The 14,617-nt window shown below is 54.5% G+C and overlaps 1 protein-coding gene across 2 annotated transcripts in view; it reads left to right on the forward strand.

Annotated features, from left to right (window-relative positions):
- The window catches only part of RASA4B (RAS p21 protein activator 4B), a 48,789-nt gene that overhangs the window by 13,689 nt on the left and 20,483 nt on the right, over window positions 1-14,617 (forward strand). For both annotated transcript variants that reach the window (XM_039508065.1, XM_039508066.1), the window contains exons 2-5: window positions 1,831-1,887; window positions 4,018-4,131; window positions 7,278-7,339; window positions 9,648-9,777. In XM_039508065.1, the coding sequence (XP_039363999.1) occupies window positions 1,831-1,887; window positions 4,018-4,131; window positions 7,278-7,339; window positions 9,648-9,777 (363 nt within the window). The remainder of the gene's footprint in view (window positions 1-1,830; window positions 1,888-4,017; window positions 4,132-7,277; window positions 7,340-9,647; window positions 9,778-14,617) is intronic.

Raw genomic sequence — 14,617 nt, forward strand, 5'->3', positions numbered from 1 at the left:
CAGTGTGCCTTCCTGGCTGGGAATTAACCCCCCAAACCGACACCACTGGGACTTCCTCCTTCAGGGCATAAGGATGTCCCTCCTCCAGGACGTGCAGAAAGTCCCCTAAAGCCCATCCCCGGGGAGCTACGGGAGTTTTTGTGGCTGTTAGGAACATGTGTGAGACATGGGTGGAGAGTAGCTGAATGTGCTACGGGACCCATATGCCAGACTGAGAGCGTTGGCTATGATGAGGGGTGATGCTGGGCCTCTTGGCGTTAATTCTCAGGACACCTGGGTTCAGTGTTGGCACAAGGTAAAGTCAAGGAAATATCACAGATCTTAACTTCCCCATGTAGTTTCTCCAGTGGGGGAAGGAGGGGGAAGAACCCGGCTGGTGGCGTTCTGAGCCCCCCAGAACTTGGGGGAGCGGGGCTGGGTCCAACGGGGCTGGAGTTGGCTCGGTCTCTCCTTTTGGCCACCTTGCCACTGCAGGAAACAGCTGCATCTGCAGCAGCGCTGAGTCGCTCTCTGGCTCGAGCCGACCAGTTGCAAACAGCCAGTGCCTGATGGGGGGGAAGTTGGATGTGCTCAGATCCGGTGATAGAGACGGGGGTTTTCCTCCCCTGTTTTGGAAAGAAGAAAGCTTCTTGGCAGCCAGAAGGACTGAGAGATTCCCAGCCAGGCACCTCTGTGTTTACAAGGAAGTCAGGGTCTGGGATTTATTTCCTTAGTGCCTGACCATCCCCCATCCTGGATCCATTCTGATTTCTGTTCAGTCCAGATGCTATCGGGTGACAGTGCTGGCATAGATTTCTAAGGCCAGAATGTCCCATTGGACCAGGTAGTCTGACCTACACAAGCCAGTTTTTTTCACCTAGTACCTTGTGTTTGATAAAAGCCTCCAGAATGGCACCAGTCTTGATTTGGAGACCTCAGAGATGGGGAATCCACCACTTACTTCCGTTGGTTTACAGGACTCTTCGGTTCCTTTTATTTCCTAGCGAGCTTAGGGTGCCAATGGCTGGTGCCTAGCTGACATGCCTGCTCCATTTGGGTCTCCGAGAAATAGCCTGTCTGAGCTGCTCCGATTAGTTTATTTATTATTTGCATCGCAGTAGGACCTAGATCCCCCTGCTAAGATCAGGTCTAGAAGAGCTGTTCTGGAGCCGGGAAGCATGGGTATAGGAGGGAAGGCAGTAAATGGATTTTACCTCTCACTGTCCCAAAAAAGAGCTGAAACTTGCTGTGTCATTGTATCAGCCCTTCCTTAGAGGCCCAGAACTGCCGACTGTGAGCATTCAAAAACTGTGAGTCAGGCCTCGAGAGTCATGAGATTAAAAAACCCCACAAAAACCAATAAACAGTCTCATCCCCTGACACAACATGCCTCTGGAAGCCTGCTGCCAGCACTCTAAGGATACGTCTACACTGCAAAATAAACCACCCAGCCACGAATCTCAGAGCTCGGGTCTACGGGGTCACGCTTCGGTGCTAAAGACGGGCATGTAGGCATTCCCGCTTGGGCTCTGAGACGCTCCCCATCCCTTACCCCCACCAGGTTTCAGAGCCCAAACTCCAGCCCGAGGGGGAACGTCTACACTGATCTTTTCCAAGCTGTAGCGTGAGTCCAAGTCTGTAGACCTGGGCTCTGAGACGTGCTGCCCGGGTGTTATTTTGCAGGAGAGCTGTACCCTTAGACGAGTGGACCGTGACTTGCATAGGAGGGAAAGGCCATTGTGACTGAAGAATGAAAGTTGGGTGCCGCCTTTCTCTTGTAGCAACTGTGGTTAGAAATTCCCTGGGCAGTGAAGCCTGTGCTAACCTGGGCATTTTGTGTTTGTTTTGCAGCACGGGCAGCAGTGACCCTTACTGCATCGTGAAAATCGACAATGAAGCTATCATCAGGTAACGGACTCGTCGGCTTGCGCTCGCTAATGCTCGTTCGCGTGGTCTTGCTCTCTCTGTGCAGACTCTATTCTCAGTTGGTGTAAATCCGCTTAGCTCTGCTGACTTCAATGAAGCTAGGCCTGTTTACATCTCTAAGGATCTGGGGTCATGGGTTGGCTTTTTTTTGTTGTTGTTTTTCCCTCAAAGTGCTCCCTGGAGCAAACACTGATTTCTTCTGCGCATCTAAAATGCGTGTTCCATGTGATCATCTTGTATATTCCGAAACTTGAAAAGCCAGCGAGGGACTAATCCCGAGCTCCGTGCAGCTTGGCGCAGTTCACAACATTTACCATATATTTAAAAAAAAGTTTGCTGTAGTTTTAGGATGTTAGGAGCCAGTGATCAGAGAGACGTTTCCTTTCCATGCAAAATGACCGTTAGGGAGGTTATGAATTTTTCCTCCTTCTGATTAGAGATTTAATGTCATGTTGATTTTGGAACAGCTGGTAGAACTGTCAACTTCCCCCACATTTTTCCCCTCCCCTTTTTCTTTTTAAAGCTGTAGATTTGATTTTCAACTTCTCCCTGCGCCAAGCTGGCTTTGTAAACAAGAAGGAGCTATCAGAAAAGCTATTTCCCATCTCCTGTTTTGTCTCATATCCTCTCCAGCAGACATTGCTTTTTCTTCTCCTGTGTTCGGAGCAGAGCTGGCATGAACCTGATGTTTTGTTTCCCAGCGATCCGTGACAAGCCAGCGCTAAAGGCTGAAACGTGTGCTTTTCGAGTATGATCGCTAACCGGGGATAGAATGCTAGTGTAGACTGGACAAGTTTAACACTTGGTAGAGTTAAGTTCAACCAGCTCTCTTGGCTCTGCACTGGGATCCGGACCTGCTAACCCGTATTAGAGCTACAGCTCGCCCTGTCTGCACTAGGACTTCAGTATGTGTTCGCCTTTCTAAAATGTGATAGCTCTTTATTTATTTTTTTAACTAGTGTAGACAGGAGTCTGCTACTCACACACACATCCTTTTGCTACAAGGTCACTGATCTGAATCCCCAGCCCCAGGTTAGGAGTGACCGAAAGCTGTTAGCATTGGCGCGTGGTTTAGGACAGAAAGTGCGTCAGAAGGTGGTCATCTGGTGGTTCTCAGATATGTCCACGCTGTGATTACAATAGAGAGAAGTTTCAGGATCCTCCAGCTCCTTTAAGCTCATCTAACCATAAAGAAAGAGCTGCTCCGCATACTCTGCTAAAACCTGATTTTTGACCCCCAGGTTGAGAGCCCTTAGTGTATCCAAATGAAAGTTCAGGGGGAACTGGAGTCAGACTAGGACACACTACTATGGAGAAGTTCCCTGTGTCCCTGAGGCATGTCTACACTGCAGTGTAAGCCCAGGGTTCGAACACAGGCTCAAGTCTAACCTCCCTTCCATCTACACACAAATCACAGTAACCCAGGGCTCAGACCCAGGACCCCTGGGGGGTGAAGGGGCTGAATCTGAATCAAGCCGGGACCCAAGTTTCAAGCCCTGAGTTTTGCAGTGTAGATGCAGCCCCACTGGACTCATACTCTGGGAGTTCGTCAAAAGTGTCCCACAATCTCACAGGCCAACTTTCTTTGTCCTCTGGAAGTCAAGGTTTCCCACACTGCACCATGAACAAAAGGCTAGAGTGGCCACGGGTTTGGGAGAGTGCTAGGAAGTCTGGGAGATGGGTGGTGGGCTCAGGCCCACATAAGGCAGTGTCCTCACTGGAGCCCCAGGTTGGGACCCAGGGCTCCACAGTTCCTAACCTGAGGTTACAACTGAGTGTAGACACTCAAACCCCAGGTTAACAAACTCAGGGTCTGCTAACTTGAATTCTCCTAACCCTGGGCTGCCACTGCAGCATAGACAGACTCTCAATGACCATCAATAGTCAGGAGAGCTTGGGAGAACACCTCATGTGTGACTTTGTTGCATGGGGAAGCTGGTGTCTCACTGTCCCTATACGAACACTGGGAAACGACTGCGATGTCTACTGCAGAAGACCTCAGGTAGGTGTATAGAGGAGGTACATATCAGTGAGGAGCAGATGGTTGGTTGGGAGACAGGTACCCATGCTTCCGATAATGACTTGTGGTTAAAGGGACCCTCTCCCCTCCAGGACGGCCACGGTCTGGAAGACACTATCCCCATTCTGGGGGGAGGAATATGAGGTCCATCTGCCGCCCACCTTCCACAGCGTCTCCTTTTACGTGATGGATGAAGATGCACTCAGGTATGGTGTAGACGCCTCTCCAACTCTTCTCCTCACTCCGCTGGCTTCAGAGGAGTTAGCCCTGACTCTCCCCAGGGTGAGACTTCAGCCTTGGGCCGTATCCATGGCAGATCTCTCTAGACATTAGTATTGTTGTTTGTTTGTAGGACAGTAGCACCAGGAGATCTCCCCCACCCCCACACACACACACTGAGCTAGACCCAGTACTTACCGCCCCTGCCCTAAATAGCTTACACTCCAAACACACAAGGCCCAGGAAGTGCTGTTACCCCTTCATTAACAGATGGGAAACTGAGGCACAGAGATTAAGTGACTTGCCCAAGGTCACACAGGGACTCAGTGACACATCAGGCCATTGAACCCCCCCCAGGTATCCACAGTGCCTTGGCCACAAGACCATCTTCAACTGCAATGGACTAGGGAAGAGAAATGACCGATCTGTGTTTGACTTGGCGGGTTCTGCTGACTTGCAGCTCCCTTCTGCTGACCCCCTCTGAGAAGGACGGGTGGAAAAGATCCAAATAAAACTGAAGCCAGGAGAGGCCAAGCCCTCAGCACCATCACTGTGAAAAACAATCGTTTCAGAACCTTCCACTGCTTAATTCACAGGCTGCCCTCAGTGCTGAATAGGCCAGCATGTCTGTGACTGCCATGGGGCATTCGTCCAGTCTCCCTCAGCCCAGGAGACCCCCTCCTCCTGCTGGAATCCTTGGCTCCATGGAGAAAGGCTGCTGAAGGGAAACTCCCCCGCGTCCTTTCCAAACTCAGCTGGTGTGAGCAGCCGCAGCAGGGAAGTGCATGGTGCCCAGAGGAGGTGCAGGGTGGGCTCACTGCAGTGGTGCCTGTGAGAGAGGCATGTAAAACAGGGCATTTCCACTGCAGTGATTTCTGGGCTGGACTAAGACCTACCAGCTGCCTCGGGACCAGATCCTCATTTCGGTGACCTCAGTGGAAGGAATGTGCATCAGGGCTGTCCCACAAATTGAGGGGCTTCTTGTGAACCCCTTGCTTTCAGCTACCGGGCCCTGAAGCTGCCTAGGAATGAAAACATCCTTACTTCTAGTAAGGTCAGTAGGAATTTTAAGGCCTTCCCTGTCTTGGGCACAATGTGCTTCCTACACTCCTTGGCCAGAGAGGGGCATGGAATGGAATGCGTCTGGCTCTCGGGCTGCCAGCTGTGATTGTGGTGAGGGGTTTTCCCCCATCCTAGGAGCTGTCCGATGCCTCCTGCTGGCGATGCAGATGGAGGAGCTGAAGACTCAGCCATGTGGGAAGATCTCTGCCTCCCCTGGAGATCAGCTGCTCCAGAGCCGAGCTCCTCATTTAGCTGCCTGCAGAGCATTTCAGATGGTCGTGATCAGCTGGAGAACAATGGCCTCATCTGGCAGGGGTGGGCTGGAACAATGGGATGGGGTCACTGCAGGGTGAGATGGCCTCCTTTCTGATTCTCTCTCCTTGAATGTCAGGAGGACAGAGGGCCAAACGCCGCCGCGGGCTGCACGCAGGTAATTGAGGGCACAGATGCTGGTCCAGCGTCGGATGTCAAAGGGCCTGGGCTGTTCGGTGTGGCGCTGGGAGCACCGGTGGGAGAGGAGACTCCAGATGAGCGGTTACCCCAAGGGCATGGAAGAGGAAACCCCTTGTCCGCTTGATGCACAAGAGTGGACACAATCAAGTGGGAATGGAGGAGGAGAAGCCATTCAAACCTAGAGGGTGCAGATCTGTACTGTCAGCCCCATGGGGCCCGCCTTTGTGTGTACACACATGTGGAATTTGCTGAGTGTGTGTAACTTTTTTTTTAATGGGAATTTATTTCTCACAACAAAGGATTCCGGGTGAGAATGGCACCTCACACCTGCCAGTAACACAACCGTGTGTGCAGTGCCAGCCGCCACACAGAAGCAAACCAGCTTGTGCAGCAATCACACTCCCACTGACCCTACAGTAACACACACGTTGTGCCCACAGCACAGGGGAAGAATAATTTTGAGGGGCTGCCACGTTCCCGATTAGCGGCCTCTCTAAAGCAGCTTGTTGGAAGCCTCTGGCAGGATTGAGGGAGGCAGCGTGTTCCCGTGGATAGAACACTGGGCTGGGTCTCAGCTCTCACTGGGTGACCTTGGGCAAGTCACGTCTCCACTCAGTGCCTCGGTTTTCCCATCCCAGCAGCAGCACTGACGCCATCTTGCCAGCCTCTGGTCATTGCTGTGGTGCGGCGCTGGTGCCCGAGAGCGCGTGTGTGCGCTGTGGGGGGGTTGGGGAGCGATGGAGCCCCCGCACACCGAGCATCGCCAGCAGATATGGATCAGGAAGCTTAGTCAAGCTAACCGGAAAAGGACTGCCCCCTCCGCCCTGACTTCACCCCCGCGAGGAGCCGGGAAGCAGCAAAAAGCAGGTCTTCATAAACAGGAAGGGGGAGGCCACTTGCCCAGGTGACAGGCTTGGCTGATTGCCCAGCAGCGTCTCTCTGAAACTGATCCCAGCAGGCTAAGGGGGGCTCCCAGGGAGCTGCAGAGTTTCCACATCTCTCTGGATTGGGCTCTTTAAAGGGGAAATTAATTGCGCTGTGTATTAGTGAGCCAAGGAGGCTGCATCCTGGGCAGGCTGGTATGGGGAGGAAGCCTGGCCTAGTGGGTGGAGCACAGTGCGGGGATTTGGGAGACCTGGGTTCTGTTCCCAGCTCTGCTATTGGCTGACCTTGGCCAAGTCCCTGCCCCGTTCTGTGCCTCAGTTTCCCCATCTGTGCAATGGTGATACTGATACTGACCTGCTCTGTAAAGCTTTGAGACCTGCTGATGGAAAGTGCTGTTTGGAACCAGGTTGGATGAATGGGGCTTGGGTTTGAGACAAAGCAGGGGTATAGCCCCAATTCAGGACTGCACATAAACACGTGTCTATGTCCTACTGAAGTCCATTGGGACGTCATCACAGGCGAAGGTATTTGGGGCTGTGGGTTGGGGTGGGTAATGCCAAAATCTTGTCCACGTGTGAACCAGAAAGCGAGCTATCTCCATCCGTGAACCGGAACCATGGGGTCAGGCTCCGACCTTGGGATTTGAACTGGATGTTTGCAGGGGTTTGGCGTGTCGAGGTTTTACATTGGCTCGGCCCCTGCACTGCGAGGTGCTTTTGTTTTGTCTCCCCAGCCGCGATGATGTTATCGGGAAAGTCTGTGTCACTCGGGACGTGCTGACTGCGCATCCGAAGGGTAAGGCAGATTCTCGCTCCAGCGGAGTCTGGCTGGGTTTGGTTTCTACGTACAGCTGTGCATGCTGCCAGGCGTGAAACAGCACAGTCCCGTTCCTTGATGAGCTGACAATAGAAAGCGGCTTGTAGAGCCGCTTCAGGGAGATTGCATCGGTGGAAACAAGCAAGACTTGACCCCAAAGCCGAGCGCAGTCTTGAGCCAGCCAGAATTTCTCTTGCGGCTTCTCCCCTGCCATTTACGCAGCCCCGTCAAAAGCGACAGACTTACCTGGTTGCATCTGAGGGTAGACTTGAACCCTCAAGCACTACGACCCCTCTACTGCTCCAACCCCTAGGTGAGAGTGAAACCAACAGCCTGTCAACGCTGCATATTGCCACTGCATCCCCAACAGCGGGGCTGCGCCGGGCACTGTGCAGATCCCCAGGGCACAATGCCTTGGGAAACGGGTGTGGCAAATGCAATGGCATTTGATTTGGGGTTTGGGCTGTCACTCATTCCAGTCCCCCTGTAAATCAGTGCAGTCTGTGTCCTAGCGCAGTCTCTAAGCCACGTGCGGCTGTGTTCGGTGACAAATGATCACTGCATGCGAAGTGTCTGTCCGCAAGATGCTGCCCCAGATCAGTTCAGCCTGGGTCCCAATGCACCGTCTCGCATTGTGCTTTATCGGTGAGTGTGATCTCTCTCCCCTGAAGCGCTGTAGCAATAGCAGCCTTTGCAGGGACTCGGAGAGGACGCGCTAAGGGCTAGTTTGCAGGAGTGTAGCTGCTCATTCCAGTAGGCTCCCGTGCCTCTACCTGCTCCGTCGGTGCAGAGAGCGCCCCCCGTTCTGAGTACTGCCTAGCTGCAAGTTACGAGCCCACAGGTGATCTGCCAGCCCTCCATGCAAACTGGAGCCATCCTGTGCTCCTGACGATTCCGCCCGTGTTTGAGGTAGTGGCTGGATCGAAGGGCTGCATGCCAAGAGGGAGCAGAGAGTGTTTCCTCCTGGCAAAAAGCAGGAGGCGCTTGGGGTGCCCAACACGGGGGGGCTTGTCAGAACTCAGTCTCCCACCTCTATCAGGGATGAGTCATGCAGGTCTCTGGCTGCCCGAGTCCCCTCATCCTTGAGTAGGCAGCTCGCGTCCTCGGCTTACTGTTACCCAGCCGAGCCAGCCGCTAGATCAGGGCGGCGAATGCTGCGTGGGTAGCGGAGGCGGGGAGAGGGAGCTCTGCACTGGCCTCCCTCCTGCGTGTGTCTGTCTGGGCAGCTGGGCCCAGGCCAGAGGAGGCTGCAGAAGGGAAGGGAGCTGCCCTATGGGAGGCTCTGTCCGGATTTGTGAGGACTTGGGAACTATCTGGCTCTTAGACACCAGAGAGGCTAAAGATCCAGGTAGAGGGTCCTGCCCCGCCCTGCCGCCCCTAGCAGTGAGAGGCGTTGGGTGGCTCAGGGGGTTGGTAACGGGGTACAGCGCCTTTCCCTGCCAGGCCAGCAGTGACCGAGCGCCGTTACCCTTTGATGGCTGCTTGGCAGCCTCGCCTGCGAACTGAGCTGCTGGCCCGGTTCTTGTGGGACAGGGCCTGCCTGGCACATGCCGCCAGCTGCTGCTCGCAGTAACGGGCGCCTGTGTCGGTGGTGGGGATAGCTGGGGTCTGAGTGGGCCTGGAGATCCAGATCTCTTCTCCCTCCGGGTTCGGCATGAGGCTTGCTGGGGCGGGGGAAGGGCTCTGCAGAGAGATGACTGGGCTCTTTTGCCTTTTGCCAGCACTAAATTCCCTGTCAGCGAGTCTCTGGGGGGGAGGGGGATAGTGTGAGCTGACTGTGCAGCACTGTGATGGGTCAGCGGTTTGGGCACTAGTCTAGTGAGGCCTTGTGAGATTCATGGTCAAGTCCCTCCTCTGCCACAGACTTCTTGAGTGACCCTGGGCAAGTCACTTAGCCTCTCTCTGCCTCTCTACAGTTCCCTAGCTGTACCCTGGGGATGACAGCCCAGCCCTGCCTCCCAGGGTGTTGGGAGGAGAAATGCATTAAAACTTGTGAAGTGCTTTGAGATCTCCTGAGGGAAAGCCCCGCATAAGAGCGAGAGATTATTAATATCCAGGCAGTTCTGCTGGAGACCTGGGGAGTGCGTCCTAGTGGTTAGAGTGGCGGACCGCGTGTCAGGACGCCTGGGTTCTGTTGCAGGCCCTGTCGCTGCTTCATTGATTGATCGTCAGTAAGTTGCTTAAGCTCCCTACGCCTGCTTTGCTGTGTGGAAAACGGGCCTGGCCAGACAAACCCGTGGCAGGGGGGCACGTGCAGCTTTCTCTACTGGCTGTTCTCTGTGTCTAGGCTACAGTGGCTGGCTGAACCTGACCGAAATCGATCCCGATGAGGAGGTGCAGGGGGAAATCCACCTCCAGATCGAGATCCTGGGCAGCGACGCGGCGAGGAAGCTGCGCTGCAGCGTGTTTGAAGCCAGGTAAGGGGGTGGAGCCAGGCAGAGACTGGCCTGCAGGGAGGAAGCAGCTAACGCCCCTTTGCTCTCCAGGAAGAGTCCAGAGAAGAGCAATGAAACTGATCAGGGGCCTGGGAAGGAGGGGTTTTTTTGTTTGTTTTTTGTTTTTAAACCCCAGGGCAGTGCAATGTACCAGTAAGGCGTTAAGGGTGTGTGTAGGGGCGGGGGTGTCGCAGAGGTGCGTGTAGTAATAAGTGAGATATACCAGATCATTGGGGCTTTTCCTTTTTATCCTTGCTCATAAAACGAGAACAAAGGGACATCCGGTGATGTTCCAGGGAAGGCAGCGTGATCTAGTGGCTGGAACACTGGCCTGGGATTCAGGAGACCTGGGTTCTATTCCCACCTTTGCCACTGGCCTGCTGGGTGAACTGGAGCAAGTCACTTCCCCTCCCTATGCCTCCATTTCCCCGTCTGTAAAATGGAGCTAAGTATACCAACCTCCTTTGTAAAGCACTGTGAGCTCTGCTGATGACAGTGCTGTATAGGAGCTAAGTATTATTATTACATGGGGTATAATTAGCCTGTGGAACTCATTGCCACAGGATGTCACTGAGGCCAGTAGCTTAGCAGGATTTGGAAAAGGATCAGATGTTTATCTGGATATTGAGAAAGTTGCATTAAAAAGGATAAAACTCCTCCTGCTTCAGGCCACAGATCAACCAGTAAGTGCCTGGGGCTGGGAGGAAACTTCCCCCGGGGCCAGATTATTCCATTCCGGGGTCTCTTGTCCCTGCCTCTGCAATGGCTGCTACGGGCCCCAGTTGGGGACAAGACACTGGGCAAGATGAACCCTGTGTCTGCTCTGTCCTTGTGCGCACAGCACACACAATGCACGTGGGAATCCCTGATACGGCTGGCAGAATAGCAGGGGCTAGACTGAAAAGGCGTTTCTCCTGCCTGCCTCTAATGAGGCCTTAATCTTCCCTCAGCGCCGGCTGCAAACCCAGCTGAGCTCCCTCCATCCCGGCCCCTGTTAAATGTCTCAAGACCCCCTGCTGCTACGAACGGGACAGGCTCTGAGAATCTGGTGCCGGCGGGGGCCACCACTGTCTTGGTTTTGCCTTGGCTAGAAAATGACTAGGTGGGGCCGGGGTGCCTGGTGCTGCTTGGAGGGATGCATGGCAGGGCAGGAAGGAGCTATTCGGGGAGCTCCGAAGGATGGAGGGGATGAACATCAGGCAAAGCCTCCTGCCCTTGGACGTTAGGCTGTGGCAGAGGGTCCCCAGGGAAGTGGTGGGAGCCCTGTTGTTCAGACACCCTGGAGTCTGGCTGGCCAAAGCGCTGTGGGATGTCCTCCAGGGAAGAGCCTGCCCTGGCAGAGTGGGAACGGACAGGATGACTGCCCGGGGATTTCCCTTCTCTGCTGCATGTGCTCAAGCTGGGTACCACCCTCTGGGGCTGTTAGGGAATCTCTGTCCCCACCCCCCCAGACAGGCAGAGGTGTGGGATGCCCCGTCTGCCTCGGGGAGAGGAGGATTCATGCCACGCAGAGCAAAGGGGACGTCTTCGCTGCAGAGTTAGCCCAGGCGATGGGCCCCGGGTGAGCCCAGCCCCCGTTACTGGGTGCTCGCTGGGGCTGCGCTCCCCGGGGGGAGTCTCTAGGAGTCCTGGGGGCATGTCCCGTGGCTCTGAGCGCTGCAGTGAGCTGAGCTGCTCTGATGCTGTCCCAGGGAATTGTGAGGGGGGTTAGTGTGGGGATGGGTGGGGGGCCCGGGTTAACTCTGCAGTGACGACACTCGGGCAGGATAATGGGCTGATGTGTGCAAGACCTTCTGGCGACTCGAAAATGCAGGGCCAAATCCATCCCGCTGGCTCCAGGTGCGTGACCCCAAGGACGGGCCTCTCCTTCCTCAGTTCAGTCTGTGCGTAACCATTTCCTCCCCTGGGCCAGCTTCCTGTCTGGCCCTGGGTCTGCCATTGCAGAGCCGTGTGGCTGTGGGGCTCGGGGCCTGCGGGCAGTGCCAGGCTGGCGAGGGGGCCTTGCTGCTGCAGTATGGGTGAGACAGTGCTGGGTGTTTGCTCCAGGGTACCAGCCTGGCCAGGCATTAGCTAGTCGGGGCTCTGTGACCCACGGAGGCTGCGCAGATGGGAAGCCAGTGCTGTTTGGGCAGAGCGCCCTTGAGGCAGCTCTCTAGTCCGCCCCCTCAGAGCGGCCCAGCCTGCGCTGTCAGCCAGGCACGGGGGAGGAGAAGCCCCCGGGGAGCTGCAGGGAATCCGCTTCCCCAAGCCAGACAGCTGCTGGAGTTCCCTTCCTTGTGACTCACAGCTCCGCACCATTTCCCTCCCCCCCCCCCCCGCCCTCTCTTGGCCTTTCCGCTGGCTCTGTGGGGAGTACCCTGCACAAGAGCGATGACCAGCCAGTCTCTAATTGCAGTCAGTCTAATGGCTAGGAGGCTTGTTCCAAGGGCTGCATGGGGAGGGTACAGCAGGACACCTACGGGAGAGGTTCAGACATTATTTCCTTCTGGTGTCTGTCCGGCTGCATGGAGTGATTATCTCTAATACTAGCTGTGTTCTGTGCTGCTCTGAGCCAGACTGCCTGTGGGCAGGAATCCTTGCAACGGCTACGGCTCCCTTTGCAGGCTGCTGTTGTCCAAGTGACATTGCAGGGGGAATTTAGGGAGGAATCTGGTCAGGATTCTGGGGTTTCTCTTCCCAGGGGAGCCTAATAAGCACGAGTGCTCAGGGCCTCTTTCCTCTGAGAGGCAGCACGTCCTATGTGACACGTAACCCCCATGGCACGGTGCGCCTGGGGTATCGGTTCAGTATGCAGGGATTCATGTTCTCCATCACCGAGTGCGCCTACCCAGGTACTCAGCAGCGTTCCGTAGCGGTGGGTATTATTTCTCTATTAACGAACAATACAGAATTAATATTCATACTGTGGTAGCAACTAGAGGCCCTGATATCGACCGCAGCCCCTGGGTGTGGGTCTGGTCCCTCTTTGGTGGGGCAGGAGGCGAGAAGGCAGCCCCTCATATTGCTCTGTCGGCCTCTCGGATCACTGAACTGCATCATCAGAGTCTGTTGGTTGCCCCGTGATTGCTTTATTGGGCTTTGTTATTTTCAATATTAGCTAACCCCCCGCCACCCCCCCCATCTCTCTGCTGCTGGGGAAAGTGGCAAGTGCGAATTCTAGGGGCGAGTGCCAGAACCTGCGACTCCCCATGAAACAAACGCACCCCTCTTGTGACTCGCTCTGGGAAGCGCCTCGCTGGCCGACCCCGCGTGTGGCTTTGACGCTTGGCACACGTAAGCCTGGCAGCAGAGGGTGGCTTTTCCCGGCTAGCAGTCGGTGACTCACCCTGCGTGCGGAGGGCACCTGTCGCATGGCTCCGACCCGCCCTGTGGCTTCTGGAAAGGGAGCGCTTGAAACGTGTTAGTCTCTTTAATTCCCTAATTAAAGAGGAGGATTCTGGTTTGGGTGTCTGGCTATTTTTAGCTGCTGTCCCTGGCGTCACTCCGCTCCTTCTGGGGAGCTCTGCCGAGTGTGACTTGCGCTAGCTGAGGATCCAGCCCGTATGAGTCAGAGAGACTGCGTGGAAATGCGTCTTCCCCACTAGTCTCTTTGCACCTGCCAGTTCTCTAAGGCAAATAATAATCCTTCATAAAATGCCCTGGAGCCCTGCACACATCAACCCCAGTTAAAAGCAACATCACACAGGGATCTCTGCCATTTGAATTCTGAGCAGTGGGGTCGGCCGAGCTCTGCCTTGTTAAGAAAGGCTTGTGTAGGTGATCAGAAGTGCTTTGCCGCAACCATGGACGTGTTTAGATCTCAGGGAACAACTTGGAGCGTGGGAGGCAGAGCGGACTCGGCTGTAATGAAATGAATATGAAGGGGGTGTCATGGGGGCCACACGCACACATGCTGTGCTCTGCCATTGAGACTTCGCTTTTGTTCTTTCTTGGCCCGTTGTTCCTTTATTATAAGCCATCCAGACTAAAATTACACCGTTGCTCTTGGCCTACGGAAGGCCCTAAGTGTTTTATTCCCAGTGTGGCAGCACCCCGCAACGTGAACTTTGCCATGGAAAACCTACGTCAGTGGAAATAATCTCTTGGGCTAGTTTAAAGCAGGCGGGAATTGTCTTGCTAAAGAGTGCCGTAGAGAGGGGGTGAAAAAACGGGCTGGCTGTGCTTTCAAAGAAGGGTTCGACTGAACGGCTCTGAAAAGATGTGGGGGATGCCACATGTGGAAATAACTTGTCTAGCTACAGAGAGTCTTAGTTGGAGTGGTGCTTGCATTTTAACTTGGTAAGAAATGACGTGGGGGGGGGGCAGGGGAGATGAGGGCATTGGGTGGGAGTGGAGGGGCGTGTGTCTCCATAGGTTATAAGACCAGAAGGCTTATTGGTAGAAATATTTAATCAGACAATTCTACTGCAAATTCTACTGGAATCTGATCAATTTCATGCTGTCTTCTAACCCATCCGTGTAAGCACCTGGGCTGAGTCCACAGAGACAAAGCACAGATGCAGTCAGCAAAGGGTTTGCCTCTAGGGTGGGCGTCTCTAGCCGGAGATCAAACTGAGTTACGGTAAGCAACAAAGGAGAGAGAATGCTGCCTCAGGCCTGGAGTTAAGCACATTCCTGAAAATAGCATGATGATAATATATAAATCGGTAGCGTGTCCTTATCTGACATAAAATATCCCCCCAGTCACGCTACATTGAAAAGGATAGAGCAGGAGTAGAGAGGGCTCAGAGACGACAGGAATGATTAGAGGTCTGGAAAAAGGAGAGTGAAAGAGAGGACGGCTTACCTGAGAGAGGCGACACACTGAAATAACGAATGCTAG

This window comes from Mauremys reevesii, linkage group 20 (assembly GCF_016161935.1).
Source record: "Mauremys reevesii isolate NIE-2019 linkage group 20, ASM1616193v1, whole genome shotgun sequence".
NCBI classification, from domain to species: Eukaryota; Metazoa; Chordata; order Testudines; family Geoemydidae; genus Mauremys; species Mauremys reevesii.